At 38.8% G+C, this 23796-nt stretch overlaps 1 protein-coding gene across 4 annotated transcripts in view; it reads right to left on the bottom strand.

The window, feature by feature from the left end:
- SLC35D4 (solute carrier family 35 member D4) overlaps positions 1 to 23796 on the bottom strand; it is a 56020-nt gene continuing 32224 nt past the window's right edge. For 2 of the 4 annotated variants that reach the window (XM_086890331.1, XM_086890342.1), the window contains exons 14-15: positions 4076 to 4140; positions 1 to 703 (exon numbers count right to left, since the gene is read on the bottom strand). In XM_086890331.1, the coding sequence (XP_086746457.1) occupies positions 643 to 703; positions 4076 to 4140 (126 nt within the window). In that variant the 3' untranslated portion in view covers positions 1 to 642. Of the gene's footprint in view, positions 704 to 4075; positions 4141 to 20522; positions 21813 to 23796 lie in introns of those variants that run through there. The other 2 variants (XM_086890353.1, XM_086890361.1) reach the window with 1 other exon arrangement.

Here is a 23796-nt window from a genome sequence, read left to right as displayed (position 1 = left end):
TACAGATATTGAGATTTATTGCTGATTTTCCCTTTCTGCAAAGCTGTCAAGCTGCCAGAGTTCCAGAAGGGGATTATCTCCACAAGCCCCTTGGCCTTAGTCCCTGTGCCCATTCAGACAACATGACTAGAGACCTGTGTGTGGCAGCTTGCTGCTTACAGCACAGTTGGAGGCAAAATCCGTCCTTCCAGATCCTGAGTTTATGGCAGGGTCTGGGCTCTGACATTGTTTGGTATGACCTGCTGTCTGCTTCAAACAAAAAAAACAACCACTGGAGGCATCCAGTGGGGAATGCTGCTTTTTCCTGAGTTTAGTTCCCTGTGCAAGAAGCTGCTACTGAGTGGTGCTCACACAGAGCCATCAGCATGAGACAGTGCAGTTTTCCTTTTACCACATCAATCTGACATAGTTTGTCTTGTGCTTTGAGGTAAAGGCTCCTTACCATCTTTGCCAACTATGCTGTTCCTTTACCAGCATTATTAATAGCATAGGTTATTTTCTTAATTAAAAAAAAAAAAAAAAAAATAGATCCCTTTCCTCATGTTTGGTTGCACTTCTTCATTCCTGCTGCCACTTTTTTTCATGCTAGTGTCTCTAGGCTGAAAGTCAGCTCTTTTCCAGCTGGTGAGATCTGGTTCCTCTTTATGTGCCTGTCCTTTCACTGTAAACAAGTAATGCTTCTCCAACTCCACCGATCACAAGGCTGTAAACAAAGCATATCACAAATTTAGCATCATGTGAGTCCTTCTACTTGATACAAAATTATATTATTTTATCTAAACACATTCCAACCTAGAGACAGTAACCCAGGTGATTTTTTTCATTTGTCTCGCAAAGAAAATTCTGTAACCCAAAATATCTTATTTAAATGATCTCATCAGAAACTACCTTTCCTATGTTTTAGGGTTGGTGGTATTCAGTAAAAATGCACAGACAGGAATCTAAATGGAGAAGGTTGCCCCTAGTTACAAGAATAGCTGCACACTCCTACACTAGCAAGAATAGGAAAGGAAAGCAAAAGAGTTTGAACCTTATTGATGATAATTGAAAATTTTATAAATTTATATAAATTTATATAAATATATAAAGAAATTATTCTTTCTTGCAGTTTCTGCTTGTGTTCTGCTGTGAAAACTTGCCACCTGACAGCATCAGGAGGAGATGTAAAGCCTAGGTTTTGTGGAAAAGGCAAAATCTGGGAAAACCTTTTTGCACTGGGGTGATCCCATTGGCATAGTAAGGCCAGCAGAAATTCTTGTGTTTGCCTCTCGGTGAGGTGAAAGAAGCTGCCCCAGCCAAAAAGGCACTAATGGGCCCAAGCACTTTTTTCCTGTCCTGCACACAGCACAGCTGTGGCATCAAGGCTGCTCCCCAAGAGTCAGCCTAGGAGCAGAGCTCCAAGTCAGGATGAATGGTTTTACAAAAACCTTCACTGAAATATGCTATCAACCCACTCAATGCATGCAATAGTTAACAGTCCCCAAGTCTCCTCTGTTATCTGTCACAGTTGACAGGAATATGGTAAGATGCTGACTCTTCTCCCCTTTTATAACAGTGCAAAGCTAAGTGTACTGACCTTTCATCTTAGCCCCATGGCTTAATTAGCTTATGAAACAGAAAAGCTCCTTACTGAACTTTATAAACAAAACAAACTTCTGTAAAGTTCATTTCTAAGAGTACTCTTTTTTTTCTTTTTTTATCCCTTACAAAAAAAAAACATGTAAAGCTGAAGGCTCTTGAGTCTAATAGCATTACATTCACTTAGATCTTAGCTTTGGTGAGCTGTTTTAAAAAACACATAACTGCCCTTGTTCCTGAGAGGAAAAAAATATTGCATAACAACAGCACAACATCTTACAATTACCAATTACACAGTAAACAGCCCTGGAAAGTAGGTGCTACAGTCTGTGGTGGTCCACAGAATAGCTTTGGTGTGGAATTACCAACAAGGAGCAAAAGTCTGCAAGGTTTTCAAAAAGGGTCTAAACCACTGAGTCTGGTCACCTACAATTGGTAACAACTTCTGAGTGCTTTTTTTCTGGAGGGGGGTAACCCCCATGTCTTATTTCAGCTCCAGTTATAAACACACCCTATGCATCAATTCCTTTGGAAGCTAAGATTTGGTAATATATCCTTTATCCTAAAAAAAACCCCAAGCCCCATAACACTGCATACAGAAGACCTAAAATCAACAAAGCCTTAGAAATTTTTTTTCCTGTTTCTATAGATGTGGTGTTTTCTAAATTTTTAACAGAGACTTTCAAAAAGAAATCATTCTAAAAGTCAGACTAGAAATTACAAAATACAGCAAACTTCCCAGCCTTGTTCTGTAAAAAGATGCCTGCACCTGAGCTGTTCTTTACTATCATATATCTTACATCAGACAAAGAACCCCTTTCTGAAGGATTTGAAATCTTGGGCATCCACATGCCTGTGCAGTCCAAATTACTAGGCAAATGGAATCCATTGTTATATCTTCAAGATGAAGCAGAGCAAAAATCACGGCTAAATGCCAACCCTTGATATTACCTTCAATTTACCATCTGGCAAATCTTCCAGCTTCTGTTTATAGTGGGGTGACAGCTAACTGCACTTGCCCATCATTCAAAAATTAACCTGTGATTTTGGCCATGACCACATTGGAGCAATACTAAAATCCTCAGTGATTAATGTTCTCATGAGTGCTTTGCAGCTGCTATCATTCAACAAACTATTTCCAGAGCTTTGCTGATAAGCCAAGGCACTACCAATGCGCAAGCACTGACATAATAAAAAAAAAATTATATTGTTTTCTTTTTGAATTATGACATTCAAAGTGCAACAGTGGCCCAAGACCTAAAGCAAATTATCTTTTAAACGTACATCATGTATAGAAGTTTCAGACCATATAGGGCAGGTGACATTGTTCAACTGTATGGGTCTGTGTGCTCACATTAACAAAGGTACACATTAATTTTTAGTGCATGTCAGTGAATACAAATGTATAATCAAAGCCTGCCTCTAGCACACATGACAGACCTGCACAAAACATGGTGAAGAGCAGCAAGTTAATGGCCTAGACTAGGAGTGTTTTGTATGTTCTTTGATATTGGTTACATCTCTGACATGCACAGGCTGCATGTATTTCCTAGAACTAAAAAAAAATACACAGCTTACTTTAGCATTTGAGACTACCTGTGTGTAAAATACAGATAGGAATGCATATTCACACACAAGTAAATGGGGCCAGTCTGAACTGGAGATTCTCCTTTCTATAAGGCTCTTTTCACACCTGAAGAAAGGATATGTTAATTCCATTCAGTGCAGAGCTGAATCTTTAGGATGGCAATCAAACTGAATGAATCATGAATCAAATGGAAAAAGGGAAGCTTAAAGCTTTTCAAAAGTAAGTAGATTTTTATTTCCATTAACAAATCTGTCCTCAGAAACACATGTCTAACCCCACATTGAGATGTTATTTGCATGGCAGAATCACTTAGATTCACCAGCCATGTTCTGTGATTCCCTTTCACTGTGTGCCATACAAAATAGATCAAAAACACTGCCTTTGACCAAAGGAGCTTGAACCCAAATCCTTTATACTGCTACCTAAAAAATTCGGGTTAGGTGATTTGTACTGTGTGGCCAGACATTACAAAATCCAGATACAGCTTTGGGGAAAGTTTATTATCATTATTTTTCTCCAGTGTCATTTTATGCATCCACAACCACCCTCTTGGTTAAACAGATGCTGTCACCAAACCTTGACTCCTGTGTTTTACTTCCAGTTCAGCCACTAAATTGCAGCATGACTTTGAATAGGTCATTTATTTGCCTATTGGATCCATTTGTCTCACTGTAAAATATGCTGAGTGAATTGTGGTGAAACTTAATGTCCAAAATGTCCATGTTCTCCCACAGAGGCAGAAGAAACTCTTCTATTACTTTCCTGCATCCATCATTGCACACCTGGTTCTCCTTACATGCAAGATAATACTGACAGCAATAGAACTTGACATTTAAAAATATTTCCACATGAAGAACTGTGTGAGAATTCATCTTTACTCTTAAGCAAAAAGCTCATGTAGACACTTACCAAGAAATTGTTAGTACATTGGCAGTCATGACAAAGAAGAACGGTGATAAGCCAGCAGTGATAACCTGTTAAATTGAAAAGAAGGAAAAAACACTTTGTGAACTTGTGATATCATAAATGAAAACTAAAATACTTCTGCTGAAATTTAATTTCCATGTGTGCAGTCATATCTTCTTCTTTTAGATGGAGAAGACAGTATGGTAGTCACACACCACAATTTGATGTTGACTCTGACAGAACCTGGGACACAGCAGAGGCGGGGCAGGGAACCAAAGCAAAGGACCCCTTGTCACATATCCTAGCTGTCCTGGCCTAGAAGTCTCCTGGCTTTTACTTGATGGAGAGCAGTTGGATCCTGGATTTGGAAAGCCTTGCGTTTCTGAGGAGAACAAGAGCTTGAAATGTGTCTATAGGTGTATAAAAACCAAAGAAAAATTAACAGGGTGTAGGGTTAAGAGAAACAACACAACTTCAGTAGGTTTATGTTGCAAATCTCACATTCCCCCCACGTATCCTGGGTAGAGAAACTAGAGACAAATGACTTTATACTTTCTGAGTACTGATCCTAGTAACAGCTAAATCCTGACATACAATGGTTTGTAACAGATCCCTGCCTCAGCAGCTATGGAGCTACCACATCTGCAGCCTGCGTGCAGTTTTGGATGTTTCGCTGCCAGATGGATAATGTAAAATGGAAAGAGTTCAAAGAACAGTGACAGAGTCATTAGATGGGGGGATTGATTTTCAGTCAACAGTTAGGATAAGCAATGCCTGTGGGAAAGGAAGGCTTGGTAGTGGTTTACAAAAACTTGGGAAACACAAGCACTGAAGAATGAAAGGAACTGTTTAGGTTAATACAAAATTGCCCAAGGAAAAAGATAAAATTAAGAAACAAAACATTTAAACAATTATCAGCTAAGATTTCCTAATCATTGTTTGCCTTAGTTGACTCCCAGGGGAGACAGCAGAAACTTCATTCTGTAATCTATTACTTGTTAAAGCATTACTACATGTGCAGCAGGGAAGCAAATGCCATTTCAGAGTAGATTCTGTGCACCAGAGCTTGGACTAAGACTGTGTTAGTCAATACTTGCTACATTTGTTATGGTCACATCTTAAAAGGTAGGCTCTGAATCTGCCTGAAGTGTAATCAGTGCAGGATCACATGCAAGAGTGGCAAACGAAGAAGAGAAGGTTGTGTGACCTCTCTCCAGTCCCATTCTATGAGTTAGGCAGAGAGGGGACAACAATCTAAATGTAGCAGTTGAGACCATGCAATGGCAGAGGAGAAAAGGTGTTCAGTGGGGACTACACAAGGAGTACCTTCTCTGGCCTCTTTGGGGATGTTTTCTACTTCAGAGAGATTCAGGCATGCAGTTGGCTTTTTTCTTCTTAGACATTACCATAACTCACACCATGACTGTTCTCCATGTGCCTATAGCCCAGGCCCCTCCCTGTCAGAGGAAATGAGGCATGAGATGGACTTGATCCAGGCAGGATAACACATGACTGCAGACCTGATCAATCCCTGCTCAACAACCAAATTGCTGGTACCAATACAGACACAGACACAGCTCCTGATACAAACTTTATCTGACTTCAGTGTTTTCACACTGCCAGCCACAGCAGTGTCCTACACAGGCAGTCCTGAATAGCTCTAAGCCAACAGAAAAAGTGAGCTCCTACTCCTAGCTAAAATACATGTAAGCAAACATACAACTTAACATTTATACCCAAAAGAGACTGACAGAGGACAAGGACAAGACACAAACAGAGAGTTATACTTCAAAATTCAAGATCGTATTGCAACTGTGCATGTTCAGTGGCCTGTCTTATAGTTATTTGCAGCCAGAGAGAGCTGACACTTACTCCAAAGAGTGGAAGTTAACTATTCAGGAGTGAAATCTTTTATGCACTTTACCTAAAAACCAGCTGCAAGGCTGAATATCCATTAGTTCAAAGGGTGCTCTAAAATATGTTTGCATCTTGTTCTAGTGGGCTGGGCTCTCCCCTTATAAAGAATGCAGCAGATGCACTGACCTACAAGGGACCATTTCTCATTTACTCTGGTGTGAATGCTTGTGGACTTAACTGTACTGAGTTTATTTTAGGTTAATGCTAACTTATTACATAAAAATATACAGTATGAATTACCGACCATGTAAACAGAAACTAACGAAAGATGGCATCTGTGGTATGTACAGAGCGTTCTTTTACTTAAGCTCATCTCCTCAAAGAAACTGAAGTGCTGTATTTGAGAAGTGGCACAAGTTAAAGTCGTGTCACCCACTCCCTTGTTGAGCCCTGTTTATTAGACACTTGAGAAGAGGCCAAGGGCAGAGAAACAGGCATTCAAGAAACCTCCAAAAACAGGCTCTATCAGAAACAATACACCATTCTACTGTGATCATCCCAAACCTCCACAAAAATGCAGGCTGTAGCCTTTTGGACTATTATAGCTGAACACTGTTGTATTTTTGAGAAATTATGTAAGAGTCTCTCAGTGCCAAAGACAAACAAAATGTGGGTTGGAAGAGCAAATGAAGTAAGTGTGTGTAAGGAAAGAAAAAACAAATCACAAACAAACCAAAAGAAAACACATTGCTATAATGTCTACCTTTGGTGGTTTATCTAAAAGAAGAATCCGTTTAAAAATGAAAAACAAGTTTTCAGAGAAGCTAACAATGTAATTTTTTTCCAGGGGAAGAATTTAAATCCTAGGGACACAGTAGAGAAGGTAATTTTCCTTTAAGTACATTTCAGTATTATCTGAAGTGGTTTAAGTGCGCATTTAGTTTGAAAAAAAACAAACCCACCTACATTGATGTTCTGAATGGCCTTTAAAAAAAAAAAAACAACAAAATAAATTCACAACAACCTGAGTGAAGTAATCTCTCTTCGCTTTAAAGGTCAGTTGTCCTCCTAGACATTCAGATGCTTTACTAAAAGGAATGAGCTTTCAAGACAAAAGAAAGCAAGTTAAAGGGCAGACTAAAGTTAATGATTTCCAAATATATTTTAATGCTGAATTTTTAAAACTAGGAGGTGGAAAGGGAAATTTTAATTAGCTATAATATGCCTATTTTGAACAAAGCTTCCCAAGATTTTGACATACAGTCAGTAATTCTATCAAATTATACAGACTGGATGATTGAACGCCAACTATTTTGGAAACAGGAATAGCTCCATGGACTCTGCCTACTTTTAAAGGAGCTGTGACCAGTCAGTATTACGAAAGCTACTTTAAAAACACTCATAACCTGAAATTTTCTTACAAAATTCTGACACAGCTTTCCATGATTAGGAAAAAATTCAAGCATAGCATAATTAAACAAAACATTTCCATGTGAGCTGAAACTTTTCCTGAGAAATCATTTCAAACCCTTCCTTGCATGAAAAATCAAATCAAATCAAAACAAAACAAAACAAAACAAAATAACCTCTCCTCAAGATTGTTACTTAAAATAAATCATTCTAAGTTTATTGTGTCATTCCATTGCGCTGTGAAAACAAGACACATTTTAAAGGAACACTTCATTAACACCTATTTGCCTTGATTCCTGTTATTTCTGTAGTTCCAATCTCTGAGTTATTCACAAGTAATTAAAAAAATTGTCAAAAATCTTGGTATTTCAAATTATGCTTCGTACCTCAAGCAAAACCAGTTCTAGTTCTGTACAATGTGTATCAGCATTGCAGGAAATAAGTGTATCCTTGTAATAGGATTAGGTCTGAGGAGAGTGGGCTGATCTCCTCCACACAAGAAACTGGTCCTGAATAGTCAGGTAACAAAACATATAAATACTCTGGTATTCTTCATACTCTAGTACAAGGGCTGAACAGGAACCAGGAGGAAAAATAGAGAGCAACTCAGCCATTTAGGGGTTTCAAACTTACTGGTTACAGGAGATTCCCAAATGCAGGTCTCCACATAAAAGGTGAAAACTTCAGCTGTCCCCATTATTCTGGGAACCAGAGAGAGGCTCAGGTGCCATAAAACATTTCACACACTGCTTACACTGCCATTCACATTTAACAAGCTTTTATCAAGGACAACACAGCACTCAGCTTCAGGATTCAAAAAGATTAATTCAATTCCAGAGCTCCAGTTTGCCCCTTACCAGGCTGAATTATTGGCAACTAGAAAAACAGTGGCATCGTTGAAATGCTGGGTAACAGACTAAGATCTATGAAGCAGAAATATCCCAATGTCTGGAAGAACTTGCTGCACAGTAGGGACAAACTCAGCACATAAAATCACCTTTGCACAGGAAAAAAGTAGGCATAGGAAAAAATGTGCTCTGATGCATCTGCTTTTTCTAAATCTGCTTTAGTGATTCCCGAGTGGAGGGAGGCACAGTTACCTCTAGCTGTAAAGGAACTTTGATAGACAGATGACTGCACAACTTGTGACATGAATAATCTCCTCCTTTCTCCCTACCACTTTATGGTCAGATAAGAAAAAATTTCCAAAGAGAGTACAATTTGTCTCACAAATGTTGGTTTAAGAAAATAGGAGGGGAAATAGAATTTTAGAATAAAAGATTAATTTAGTTTACAGATAACAAAATAAAAAATAAAGACTGGAGAATTTCTTGCTGTAGACCTTAAGAACAGGCAAGATAACTATTGAGCCAGTTTCCTGTTAGATGCTTTTCTTGAACATACAACATCAGAAAACTCTGATAAGTCTGACATGTGGCTTGAGGACAGGAGATGGCATCCTAAGGGTTCCTGGTCCTTGGCAATGCACAAATTTGGATCCTTGGAGATAGAGGAATGTGGAACTCTGCATTCTTTTCTGCCTTCTCTACTGACCAGATGTGGTTTTACCACAGCCTCTGGAGTGTCCAATATTGATTGGTTCAAACCAGACATCACTGGCCAGATAAAAGTGTAATTTTTGACCAAGCTATCATGGATTCCTTTCATCCCTGACTTTAGAATCACTTCAGAGAAAGATTTTCAGGCTGCAGAAATTGGCTGTAGATTTTGAACATCTAGCATTTCTGAGTTGTTCAGGAACATATATAGTCAAGAACACAGATGAGGACATTTTCAAAATTTAGATTCTGATTTAATCTTTCTATCTGGAATGGAAAGATGTGGTGGGGATTTAGCCCTGACATGACCATGATTTGTTAATATTACAACTCTACTTGTACATTCCATATAAAACTATGTTTTCTCTGAAACTTTTAAACTGCTAAGAAGTTAAATGTCATAGTTCTCACTGTGAACACAGAATACTTTACAAAAGTTTTCTTTAGTTTGTGTACACAGAGCCAATCCTTGTAACTTCACTTCCCCAAACTGCCAAAACCTCTGTCCTTACAAAAACTCGTATTTTTTCCAAAGAGAGTGTTTTGAAACAGCTCATCAAGTTCACTCACTGTTCAAAATAAATCATTCTATTTACCATGGGGTCAACTTCTCAAAACATCAGGAAAAAGATTCTGATGTACGTAACCTTTGTTTTCATTCTACTGTTGGAATTAAAGTAATATCAGGCTTTTTATAGACATAATATTTGTTTTGTCCCTCTTCTGCATGGTTTAACCAGCTGCTAACATCGTCATCAAAAATCGCCACGGAAATGGATCATTGTTAGTGCCACTGAAAACAGCTACATCAAGATAATCCAGTACTACCAAAAAGATAAAAATTACAGCAGGCAAGCATCAAGAACAACACACACTTTTTTTCTTGAGGGAGAGCCACTGATATTTCCCAGATTTCAGAGTTACATCTCTTTTGCATATATATTTTCTTCAGAGTAAACATATGTAACTTGTGCACACAGAATGTTATGCCAGCAATGGAAATATGACCAAAAAAACCCCAAAATCTTCAGAACAGAAAAAAAAGAACAAATAATATTTTAATGCCATTCTCTGTATTCATTAATTCACATGAATTTTCTAATCTTCTAATACCATTTCTCTTCGTTTACATGCATTTTCTGTCTCAGGTGGTCTACAGATCATTTCCATCTAGCTCTCCTCTGCTTTCCTGCATTCAAATTTAAGACAACGAAACACTGCCAGATGGGTAAATTCTCTGCACCTTAGCAAGAACACTTTCATTCCCAGATATCCAGCAGCTACAGAACCAGATGAACAGATGAAAGCATTGACTGGGACAGCCTAATACATGGGAGAAAAATGAGGGACTGGGATCTCCTCTGTCCAAACCCCAGCTGAAGTGGTCCAGCATCTACTGACAAGTCTTTTTGAAATAATCCAGACATGAGAGATTTTTATGGAACAGGTGCTGACTGTGGGATTTCAAACTGCAGAAAGTCAGCAATGATCAAGGAGAGGTACCTGTAATATCACTGATTGTGCAAGGCTGATACTGTTACTGGAAATCTGCCATTAGTTGGCAGCAAAAATCCCAGCTAAAGATGACAAACATGGTACATATCCTCCCTCCCAAGAAAGAGAGGATGGGACTAGAACTATTGTCAAGTCTAATTGGATTGCTGGCAATTAGGGCAGGGAAAAAAACAAATACAAAAAAAGTGTGTAGAAAAAAACCTCTATTTTTTTCCAATGGTCATCTAACAAAATAAGGCACTGTTAACAGCTGCATATATTGTGCACAGGATATTGTGAGCAGAATTAAGCATCTGAATGAATCCTGCATGCAGAAACAGACCAAAATCCAAGTAGAATTTGTCATTTAATTTTAGGTCAGCTTTGGGGATAATCTACCACAGAAATAAAAACTTCCCTGTAAGCTTTCAATTATATTGCCTATTGCAACGACAAAACTTTCATTGAAATCATTAGAAGCTCAAAGTCTCTTCACAAACCATTTTTACAATACCAAGATCAATCTCTTGTTAAAAAAGATACAGCAAATTCAGGCAAAATTCCTCTGACCAACTCTCCTTTAAAGTCTCCTCTCCCTAGATATTAATTTAGTTGTATTAAACAATACAATGAAACAAAGTCTGAGACTTTTCTGAGAGTCTGCTCTGAGGGTCTGTTACCAATTAAAGAGCAAGACAAAATTTGCTGCTTAATGTAAGGCCTTCAGGTGATAATGCAGCTCCTGAAGGAGCACTACTAATAAATCCACTGACAAGGAAGGGTTTCAATCAGCAGCACAACTTTTTCCAAGGTAATGAAAGGTTTAACCTTGAACCACTGAAACAGTGGCTCTTCCCAAAAGAAACAGCAATGCCGTGATCCAGCCTGAAAAGCTGAGGAGCCCAAACAAGGTAAAGAAACAATTCAAAGTGAAATAAATTGGAGGAAAGGAGAAAGCAAAACAGGATTTGCTCTCTAATTCTGCCCATTAGTTTAACACTAGCTCAAGCACATCTGCTGTGTTACCCTCAGCCTGACCAAGGTGCAGATATGCCCCGAGGGATTTCATCCCCTGACAGACTTAACTGGAGACTGTCAGTCTATGAAATCAGCAGACAACGCAAGGAGTTTGTTCATTACAGCACACTTAGGTGCACATTTCCCATAGAAGGACTCTGCTTTCCTCTTCTGAGGGAAGAAAACCCTTTAACCCTTCTGAAATAAAAGCTGCTCCTTAAAGGACAACCCGGTGATGCTGGCACCATGGCAACAGTGGCACCATGGCAACGGTGACAGTCAGTAACTTCATGATCCGCACAGCTTTGATCCAGCCACACAGAAGTTTTTTCAGCTGCTGTAAATTGCTTTGAGAATTTTTATTTCATATTTGCCTAAATGGCTGCACTCATCTCCATCTTCTCTAAAGCATCTTTTTTTCTCAGAGATTTTGGTCACCCTCTTCTGCCCTTTCTTTATATTTTATCTTTCTTTTTTTAATTTTTTTTAGCATTATGAAAGCAATGATGGTAAATTCCAGGGGTTAAGAACACAATTAATTCCATGTATTGTGACTCAAAAGCAGCCAGAGTTCCAACATGCTTTAGCAGTCAAATGCCTAATCGATAATGATAAAATTTAGTTTTAGTATAAATGAGTCTATCTGTTTTTCATGCCAATAGATTCTGACAAAGCTTAAAATTACCTACATGTAATGTTTAAAACATAGAACATACTAAAAACCAAGGGAGAGGGTAGATCAAATGACAGACAATAAGCAACTTGTCCTTGAATATATTTTTCCAACAAAAGCAGGACAATTGCTTGCCTCTAGAAAAATCATCAGATATTTTAGGGTGGTTTTTCTTTATTGTATTACAAATACCTAAACCAATAATCTCTGTACTGCAGATGAGTATTTATATATATTAGCTTTTTGATACTAAGAAAGCAGATTTCTTAATTAGCCTGGCATGTGTTTAGAGGGAAGATAATCATCTGCATTTCTGTGGCTAGGTACCTATATGCAGTTCCAGTATTTAAAGAGTATTTAATATATATTGTTTATATATATATAAATAAAGAATCCTCTACTTTCTATCACATTTATGAATATTTTTTTCAGTACTGTTTTCTGTAAGTTCTTTTTGTTTCCAGGATTTGATGACCAATACAACCATGATGCTTTTCCTGCAAGTGCAAGGTGGGCCCAACAGGTGGTTGCATCCTTAGAGCTTTCTTAAAGTCATTGAGCATCCTGTCTTACCAGATTAATACATGATTAATGTACAGTCCTTTCAGATTAATATGTACAGTAAGTAGTTTTTATCACTGAGCATCATGTGAATATCAAAAGAATTGCTGAACTGCTATCTAACTTAATTTTTTTAAAATTCCATATAAGACAAATTGGCAAAGCTATTGTGCCTGCACCGTATACAACTCATCAGCAATTTGGCTGCATGAGAAAATGAAACATTAAGGTTTAATTTCTTGCCTTTGAATCACTTCTAGAGGATCATCTGACTTCACCTCTTTGAGGTATGTGGCACCTGTTTAACAGCTTTCAGTCATGGATAGCCATTTTGATTCTTGGCCTTAATGTTCTTATCTCTCTACTGTCATTCTCTTTATTAAACTTTACACCTGCCACCACAAAGACATGATGATTATTTTATGTTGAAGAAACATCTTACAATGTTAAAGTACAGTAAGGAAAGAAGGATATGTGGATTATGGAGGATTAATAGAATCTATGTAAGAAAATTCTCTTATGAGAAACAGGATATCATGTTCATACTTACAGTGATCAAAGAGGAATAAGGCAAAGCAAGAATCTTCCTTTTCAGCAAGACTTACATTTATCAATGTATAAACATGTATCTATATATGTAATTATAAATATAAATGTACTATATATACACACCACAGAAATATATAAACATACATGATTGATGTATGATAGGGCTGAACTAATGCAAGCACATAATAACTTATTCTGCTTTCCTCAAAAAAAAAAAAAGTGAGACATTTAAAGAAAATCAAAACTCTTTGCTCCTTGGAAAATACCACATTGGGTTGAAAATTATGGCAGTGATTTCTTTCTGAATATCAAGTAGCCACTTCACACTACCTTCATTCAGACATAAAGATCAGACTTTCTGATCAAGGACAAAGCCAAAAGAAGAATCATTGACCTTTGCTATTGGAGATAATGGCCAAAGCACCCATTTCCTCTTCTAAGAGCTCAAGCAGTGACACCAGTCTTCAGCCTATAAAGTGGCTATAGTACAGAACCCAACTTAACAGTACCTCTGCTCATACTTTAAATATTTCTCTTAAATGTGCCCATCTGTAATCCAGATACTGTTATTACTTTCCACTTCTAAGGACACAAAGGGAACAGCCTGCACAATTCTTGCAGTCATGGTCCCTATGTGTGCTTTGCTGATATGGAAGCATGATCAATCATGATTCAAACAGGTGTATGCACATCCACCAGCCTAACAGCATCTGTTCAGGTCAGTTCTGCAAATGAGAGGCACAATCCATGCAGCCTAAGCTTTGTCAAGTGAGGACAACAAAAGTCATTTAACGGGGACACAAGAAAGCTCCTTTATACCAAATAAATTTCATTTTCTTTGAATTTGCCAAGAAGCATTTTGCCCATTCTTACTATTTCACCAAACTTAAGACCCAACACCCCCTGTTTCATGTAGATGCTTCATGCATTATAATGCTTAACTGTACTTTTCCTGTATCTTTTCAGCCTGTCAAGGAGTCTCTTTAGCTTATATGCTGCCTCATTACCGCAGGTAAAGGCCTTAAATGCCTCTGACATTTAGCCTCTCCCCTGAAACCTCTAAGTTCAGAAGCTGACAGGGCAGTGTGATTTGTCATCTTGTTCATATTTTATGAATTATTAAATATTTGTGTAATGGAATAGGCATTTCAACAGCAACAACAACTGTAAAGTGTTCTACCTACTAGGACCACAGACAAAAACTGGATTGGACTAAGATAAGGTTTAATCAAGTATTGGATGATGGCAGAGAATTCAGGAGAATTTATGATTCTCCCCTAATGCAGCAAGTCTGGCATCAATATGCACATCAGAGAAAAGGAGGTATTTGTATCTTAACCTTAGTTGATACAAACTTACATCTCATGGCATGCAGTTGATTAATCTTTCCCTTTCTGTCCTAGAAAAATTTCCATATAAAGTCTACTATTGTTGAAATTGTTCAGTCCCTGGAGCCTTTTAAGCAGATCCAAGCCTATAAAAAATATACACCTCTCTTTACTTTTACTCAGTCTCACAATTGTCTTCTCTTTGAGACATTGAATTTTACTGATATGGTACACTGTGTAAAACAATTACTTTTTCTATTTGTTTTGAGAAGTATTGATTTTCAGTTTTGGGCAGCAGTCAGCTGTACTAATCCTCTTCTGCCACAAAATACCACAATAAAATACACTTCATTTTATCTTAAGCTCAGCAAGAGCTAGCCTTCTGGAATTCCAGGTAATTCCTCATCTCATGAGATCACGAAGATAACTCAGATAAAACCACCATGATTTTCATTGTCACACTTAAGTGGTGAATTTAACAGCCAAACTAACAGTTTGCTATGTATATCTGGCAAGAAAGGAGCTGGCTCCTTGGGAAGGAAAGAGCTCAACATCTGCCTTTGCCTATCTTCTTCCCAAGTGCTGGATGCCCATGAGTAGGAACGGTTGCTATAACTGCCTTGCAGGATAGGATGCACTTCCAAACTCCTCACAGGTGTGCCAAGACCACCACAGCAGCAGCTCAGTGGTGGCTCAGATGGCCTTCAGGAGAAAAGAAAAAGCTGTTTCCAGCAGACAGCATGTACACTAGGTAATTTTAACTAGATAACATCCACAAAACAAACCAGAAGCCTGAGAGCAGTAAACGCCCTCAGCAGCCTGGAATTCAATAGAAAACTTTTCTTTGCCACATGGGCCTCAGGCGGGTGGTTGCCCACCCAGATGTACACTCTGAAGTCACTGCCATAACTGGCCCAAAGACCCAGACATGGACTAGCCCAAGACTGATCACATCTGGAGCCCTTCGTTGTGGAGGGCGGTGTTGAGTGGCATGCTGCACACATTCTCGGAGATTGCGCTTTCTACGCCTGATTGCCCAAAGATCTCATGCTGAACACTGCAGACTGAGACTGTTGTCAGTTCAAGATCCGTGCATTTCTTGACTGCATCTTCCACCCCTCCTTGCCCCCAGTGTCACTGCCTCTTACTGCTGTTAGAGAACAGACCTTGTGCATGCTGTTTTCCTTATGTATGGAAAGCCCAAATGCCACTGAAAGGGTTCAAGGAGGCTGTGAGAGACAATGAGGATGCACAGCTTAAGGGGAATATTTTATTGAAAATAAATGCAGTGCAGTTTTCCAGTGTTAAAATCTATGGACACACCTGAAGTGCCTATGTTCCTTGTCAACATTATCAGATGTAAAACATTTTTCTGTCATGACTAATTCAGAACTCTGTGGAGGATATCAGCAGTATCAAAATAGCATACGAAACTTTGGAATGCGTAATCAAGTTTTTTTTACAAAAATCTGTTAGTAAAAATAGCAAGTTTCCATCACCCTCTATCCAGATGACACTTACAGTTTTGGTATTTCTATGCATGTAAAGTCCATTTCCTATTGTATTTCCCATGTCACAGCTCCTTTGGGAAAACTTAATTCATAAACAAACAATTCCCAGAGAAGATAACTAAATCTCCCTACTGACTCCTTTCCATACTACCCAATAATAATAACAGAGCAAAGTCTCTGCATTGCCATTCTTTGGTGTGTTTATGCTGTTTTAGTAATGATGTAATGGAAAGAAAGTGACATGCTATTATTACTATTATTATGCTGAGGACTGCAAGGAAGAACTGGTTTTCTTTAAGGTTTTTTCATTTAAAAATGACAGCCTTTCCAGGGCTTTGTAACCATGAAATGTTACAAAAGGTCAAAATATTCCATCAGAAACTTTAAAAAATGTGACACTTGAAAAAATGTTTTTTTAAAAACGTTTAATACAGCTGATCAATTTTGAGCAATGCCTTTTATGAGCAGTGTCACAAGGTTGCACACTGTGGGCCTCAGCAGTTTCTGTGTGTCCCATTCATGGGAAGACAGTGACAGAAGTGACTGTAGCTGACTATACTCTTGGCCTCCCATTTTCCTCCAAAAAGAGTTGGGGAAGCCTCTGCAAGCAGACTCATTCCTTTCTGGTCCCTTAGAACAGCAATCCACTGCAACATGCATGAAGACAAAGCTGGACTCTGCCTTCTCCCTGTCCATGGTGGCTGTGTAGAGGTCAAGAACAGCCCATAGTCATCTCCTGAGATTGTCTGAAGCCTATGTGACTTCCCTGAGTACCACATATTTCAGGAACAGAACATAATCCATTTAGTCTGCCTTCCCTACAGCTCAATGGCTGTTGGCTGACTTTTGTTCAAAGTCAAAATCTAATCCTTAAACAGGTGTACAGAGTCAGACTGAGAAATCAATGCACTTGATGTTTGGCAAAGAGTTGGTATGAGTTGGGGAGGAAGAGAAAGGCACGGAGATCTGTTTCAGAGAGCAGCAGCTGAAGTTTCTAAAGGAAGCCACCTGAAGTGTGGCACCTAGTGCCTATCATGGAGGTCAAGCCTCAAGATCAGTGAGACAGCCTGGAGACATTTCACCCATGAAGGTATTTAAAAATCAACAGGACACATTCTGAAACGAACAGAGAACCAGCAAAGCAGAAAAATGTGGCTGTATCTTTCTCAATTTTGGAAGCCCAGCCTTAGCTAGCTTTGGAGCCTTCTACATTAGTTTATTACAGAGTGCACAGTTCTCCCATGTAGTTTTGGCATTTTCATCAGTGCATTAGCAACGGAAATGACTTCCAAAACAGTTCTCATTCTTTTCACTTCTCTTTGTCACAATAATGATTCATCTCCCTGCCTCAGCTCTCCATATGCTACTAACTCCAGGAGACTAAATAAAAACATGGGAGACAAGGAATCTATTATGCAGAGGAACAAATAAACCTGCATTCTCTGCAATTCAAAATTAGATTTAAAAAAATTTACTTTTGAACTGTTGTTTTGTACTGTCAAACATATAGAGATGATTTGTCAAGGCTAGAATGAAAAAGTATCTTCCAAAGACATACTCCAAGCTCACAGTTCTGCCTTTACATTAAAGGACATGCCAGTACCAAACATAAACTTCAAATGGATATCATTTATACCCATGGATATCATGGATAAAAGGAAACAAACTATTTCAGAGCATCTCTTAGGGCTCAAAGTTAATGTCTGCTGAGACTGGATTTATTATATTAAGCACAGCTGAAAACTGTGCTGTGATACCATCCAGAAATCACAATACATAACTCTGTGTGGCCATGTCATGCCCAAAAGCTGTGTAGCTGGCTTTTTCAGTGGATACACAACTGCAGCCATTTAAGCCACCCTCACAACATTAAAATTTTCCATTACCTGGTGATTCAAAATCTCCAACAAGTCTCAGCTGTTCTTGTAAGACAGCTTCCTTAAATTGCAACAGTGCCCCAGGGAGCCTGTGTCACTTAGCTTAGTGGCCATGTAGCACACAATGAAGTTGTTATGGAGACTCATGTCTCCCCAGCAATTATATGGTGTAATTAGTGTTGGCTGCTACAACACAACTATGAAGCTGTCTCCATGGAAACTACCTGAAAACCGGTATTTTTGAGGTTTCAGCAGCTAGTGTTTTTTACAGACCCTAACAATGCAGTGAAGTTCACACTGATTGCCTTCTCTGCTTGAAGCTCAGCTGAGAAACACATTTTCTTTTCCAAGGTATTTGCATAGTCCCCATGGTGACTCACAGGAATCAACTATTTGTAGCAAGAATAAATGTACATATTTCACACAGTGAGGACCAATCATACAGTGAGGACCAAACAAAACAATAAAGATTTTTACCATTTTTAATTGTCTTTATCCATATATGTATACATATACACGTATGACAGTGCACAAGATGTGTAGATGGAACAAGTTCAATTCTACTTTTATGAACCCCTTCTTGGAATCCATGAAAACTTCAGGATCACAGAACCTCCCTCTCTCAGATTAAAGATTCACTTCTAACCATATTGGTGCCACAAAGAGCTCATACCAGTAGAGTCCAGATGGCTCTAGGACACAATTCTCCCTCTCTCCCAGGGTTTTGGCTTGCAGATGCAACTGCAGTTGCCGTTTTTCCAGATTGGGTGAGCAGAAATCTTGAGACAGTCTTGCACAAAGTGCAGGATGTTTGCCACATGAAAACGCACTGTGTTTATGGAACTTCAATGGGAGTTTATGACATTTCTGCCTAAAGCTTTATGAGGTCCAAGCCAAGAAAGCGATGGGATTTTCAGCCAAGAATTTCACTGTCACTTTTGCCTGAGCCAGCAGCATGCAAAGAAGACACTACTTCAGTCTACACTATAACCAAGTAGACAAGTGCCAGAAAACCAAACACATTCTTGTTCTGGTTATGATATACATATAGAATTCTTAAACAGAGTTTTTAATTCCAGAATCCTGTCCCATTAAGGGAGAGAAGAACAAGGGAGAGACATTTACTTCAGAAGGTACCCGTGGCAGGGCTCTTTTATAAATTTCCTGCAAGTAAATAGCCCTCAGCAGAATATTTCCTAGCACTTGCATGCTAAGGAGCAGTGAGAGAGGAATTAAGAGGTGTACAAATTGAAGCACATGCTTTGGCAGAGGCTTTAAGATTGCAACAATATGGAAAATCATGAATTCATTTTTTTTTTTCTCTTGGTTGGTTCACCCCTGGAATTACAGCAGATAGAATTCTCATGTGAAATGCTATATGTGAAGAGAGGTACAGTGAGAAAACCAGGCTAGGAGCCCCAGAAGACCTGCAGTTTTGGCCTCTCCATTTTGTGAGAAGCAGAAAAAAGACAATTTCTGCTTTAATAAAAACATCAGTACTTTTCCAGCCATTAAGATGGACATCATCAATTATTTTTGCACTGACACGAAGAGGGATCTAGTCTATCCATTCTCTTCAAGACACCATGGGGAGCAAAAAAGCAAAAATACAGGCACAAAATATTAAATCCAAGACTACAGGAGTCATTCTGAATAGCAGGAGGGATTCTGATCAGCCCTTATATATTTGGGGGGAAGACTAAACCTGCTGGGGTATAAGTACATTTGGTACACAGAACCCACAGATAACTTCATGCTTTCAGACACTCCTGCAAAGCTACTTTCGCAATGTCTGGCAGCCAGCATTAAACACAGGATGACCTGGGGCATACACATCTAAAGTTAACAAACAAGGAACCAAAGCAGCTGTCAGAGGATGCTTTTATGTATTAGGAAGCCTCCAACACTGTTCAGATAAATTATAGGTTACATAATAGTGCCTGGGATGTTTATACAGAAAATAGTTGCATACTCCTGATCTGATTATTCTATATTTCCTTCCAACCCATGCATAGGAAAATCAGTATAAACCTCAATGAAACCTAATTTCAGTTATTCAATTTCCTTTCTTCAGGTGAGGGAGGAAGAAAAATAGAATTCAAAATCCACTGACCTTCCCATCTGTTCTTCCTGTTTATAACAAGCTGCTTCAATAGGTTCCCACTGGAAACAAGCTGAATTCCCTACTACAAGTTTATTAGGATAACACTAAACACAATATGGGAATATGAATTCATAAGTAACTAGTATCTTGCTGAATTTTTCCATTCTATTAATGATTTAAATTATTTCTGCTGCTTAACTTTTAGAGACCCTAACAGGCTTCATCACCAGATATAGATTGGCAACCTTAATCAAAACAAACTCACTGACAGTACTGTTAGAGCTCATTAGCATTCTCACCAGATGCTTCTGTCAGTATATAGGAACATCTCCAGCTTTTTCTTTCCAGTACATGACCCATGATACTAGCACAGCTTTCAAATTAAAACAAAAAATCTCAGTAAAGCTTCAAATCCTTGCTCTTCAGGGGATTAAATCTGTGCAAGGCCATGACAAAGCATTTAATATTTCTTGGATTTCTTAAAAACATTTTTTTAATAGAGATCACTGATTTTTATTTTTTTTTATTTCTCAGGAATTTATACAGATATGACTAACACATACACTATTTGCTTTCACAGAAAAAGTGCAGAGAGCATTTGTCACTGTAGTTATCACACAGGACTTTATACACAGAAGAAACCTGTGCTTCACCTGTCTCTGTACAAAGCAATGCTCTGACATGAAAGATGTCAGAAATCATTTCATGGAAGAACTTAAAAACCTCATGCATTGATTAAGTTGCTGCAGCCAAAGTAAAGATCATAACAACAAGTTATGACCCAGCTCCAGTTTTTAAGTGAATGAAAAATTAGAGGGCAGGGAGGCCAAATATGTGGGCTTCACAAAGAATGCGTCCTTGGATGTGCAAAGCAGAGCCGATCAGATCTCATTGTTAATTTATTGGAAATGAAGCTGTGACAACAATCTCAGCCCCAGCTCATCAGTCACACAGGTACAAAGCATCCAAATGGAAAACAGATTTTCTGATTCCCTGTACCTCCCTAGAGGCCTGTGCTGCTGTCTGAGGACTACAGCATTCTCCTTTCTTGGCTCATTTGCAAGATAAACATACTCTGGCCTTAAACGCTGCTCCTTTCCAACTGCTGGTGAAAACTCTAGTCAGTCTGAAAGATTAAGAGGATGATCTAGGGCACTACTCAATCCAAGAAAAATGCTCATGTGGGAACGCAAAGCTGTTGTTGTGACCAGAGGTGGTTTTATTTTTTCCACTGGATCCCGTTCTGCAAGCCCAGATACAAATACTTTCTATCTTTATTCTTTATCCACATGAACTTCCTTCCTTTTTTTTTTTTTTTAAGGGAGCCAGACACTTAGACTTAAACAGGTTTTTACCATGCTAGTTAAATGCTGCTTTTCTGCACTCACTATGATTTAAGATGTGACTGACATAGCCCTCATACCTGGGCAATGTTGAGCTGGATCAGTATGTAGTTTTAACATTTTCAAACACCTGCAGGAAGCTGTATTAATGATCAGACAGATGGAACTCAAATCTTAACTACACAGTACATAAATTTAAAGATCCTTCTATAAGGTTCATTGGGAGAGTTTTTTGGGAGCTGGTAGATCAGCCCCTACCCTTAAGACAAGCTGCACTTCAGCTCCTGCTTTCTGCCTCTCTGTCTCTGCTTTGATTCCTGTTCTAAAACTGATGTATGGTGCCTTCAAACTTTTCAAGTGTTCACTGACTTCTAACCCCAAATCAGCTGCATTTCCACACTTGGAGCAGCAGTTCCTCCATGCTCCTCATGCATCCTTAGGTGGGTATGATAGAACCCTAAAATAAATCACATAACAAGCTTTAAAACACTAGTGGTAGACATTAGAGAAACTGCTAGTGTTGATAAAATTTTAGTGCTACAGGCAGATCTCATGTCTTCATTATTATTGCCCTCTTCAAACTCAAGATAAGATATATAATTTGAGCACTGGGTTAGAAGCTACAGCAGGAAAAGGACTAATTGCTCTGTTACAAAAACCTTCCAAGCAAGATAATTAAACCATGTACATTAAAAAGCACGCACTTTTAAGACTAACAAACAGATTAAATTCTCCCAGTAACACAGGGACAAGTTTTTAGTTGCTCTGAAGACACGTAATTTCTGTGACAACAGTGTCTAGAACAAACTATGTATCACTTACATCTATAGATAGCCAAACCTCCACAGATCTAGAAACCCTTGAACTCTGGGAAAACTTTGATCCAGTCCAGACTTTGTGGCTCTGATCCACTTCAGCTGGGACAGACCCAAATCTGCTTAAAATATATTTCACAACACATCTTTGCCTGCATTTTTTCCCAGTAGGTCATAAATACCACATGTAAAACCATTTACCCTCATTCACAACACCTACTAGGAGAGCCAGCTATTCCAATCTACAACCTAGAATGTTACACAAAAAAAAAAAAGAAAAAAGAAAAAAGAAAAATAAAAAGCCAAAAAAAAAAGAAAAAAACCCCAAGTTTTAGATCAGTTGACTTTGCTACCAAGGATCAAGAAGAAAACTAAGGTACTAAAATCAGCACAGTCAGAATATTTGGAAGAAATTCAAAGTGAGGAATGCCATGTGACAGGTACAGTGGGGAGCAGCTTGCAAAGCACAAACCAAGTCATCATTTCACTCTTGCTATCCCCAGAAAAAACAGACTCATTTGAATACAGTTTCTAAAGAGGCACATTATGCAAATCTACAATTTGAGGTGGGGAAGGGGGTTGATAATGTAGCAGCTTCATTCACTGTAGTAGGAAAGGTGAGATCACAAACCACATCATAAGGTTGTGGTTTTCAGATGACCTAGCTGAAAGTGACAAAACTAACTAAAATCCAAGGGAAATGGAGTCTGACAAGCTCTTTTGACTGCATTCACCACCGATAATTGAAAAACTGAGTTGTTAATAGCTTAAATCAAGTACAGCCAGACCCCAGATCCACAGATCATAGGATAATTCCAGAAGGAATGGACCTCAGGAGGTCAGACTGGGGTGCTTAGGGCTTTATCCAGTCAGGTCTTGTAAACCTTCAAAGACGGAAACAGCACAGCCTTCCTGGGCAACCTCTGCCCTTGCCTGACTTGTCCTTGGGGTGAAAAAATTTTTCCTTGTCTAATTTCCTTCTAACCTAATCTGAACCTCTCTCTTTATTTTACACACCTCTACACAGCACTGTGAATAGCCTGGATTTGTCTTCTGGATGATTTCTCCATAGTTACTGGGTGGTTTCTGTTTCTTAGGTGCTCCCAAAGATGTCCCTCTTCCAGGCTGAACAAGCCTGGTCCAACAGCCATTCCCCACAATGCAAGTGATCCAGTCCCCTGACTTTCCTGGCAATCCTCTACCAAACTCATTCCAGTTTATCAATATCTTCCCTGTATTGAGGTGCCTAAAACAAGGCTCCCGATTCCAGGTGTCGATTAACAAGTGCCAAGGAGAGGGTCATGATCACTTCCACAAATTTGCTGTCTATCCTCTTATAAGTTCAGGATTTTGGGGTTTTCTAGCTGCTAAGGCACACTGTTGCATTATGTCCTGCTTGTTGTCTACCAAAATCACAGGTCCTTTTCCAGAGTTGCTTCACAACTGTGCAGTCCTCAGGCTCTATTATTGCCACCAACCCTTCCCATGTGCAGGGCTTCACATGTCCTTGATGAATTTTCTAAGACTTCTGTTGGCCCATTCCTCCAGCCTGTCCAGATCCCTCTGGAAGGCAATCCTATCCTCCAGCATTGACAGGTCCTCCCAATTCTGTGTCCCTTGGAAATG

The sequence above is a fragment of the Cyanistes caeruleus genome, chromosome 1, assembly GCF_971803275.1.
Source record: "Cyanistes caeruleus chromosome 1, bCyaCae1.hap1.1, whole genome shotgun sequence".
In the NCBI taxonomy this organism is placed as follows: domain Eukaryota; kingdom Metazoa; phylum Chordata; class Aves; order Passeriformes; family Paridae; genus Cyanistes; species Cyanistes caeruleus.
This window is presented reverse-complemented; position numbering and strand designations above follow the sequence as displayed.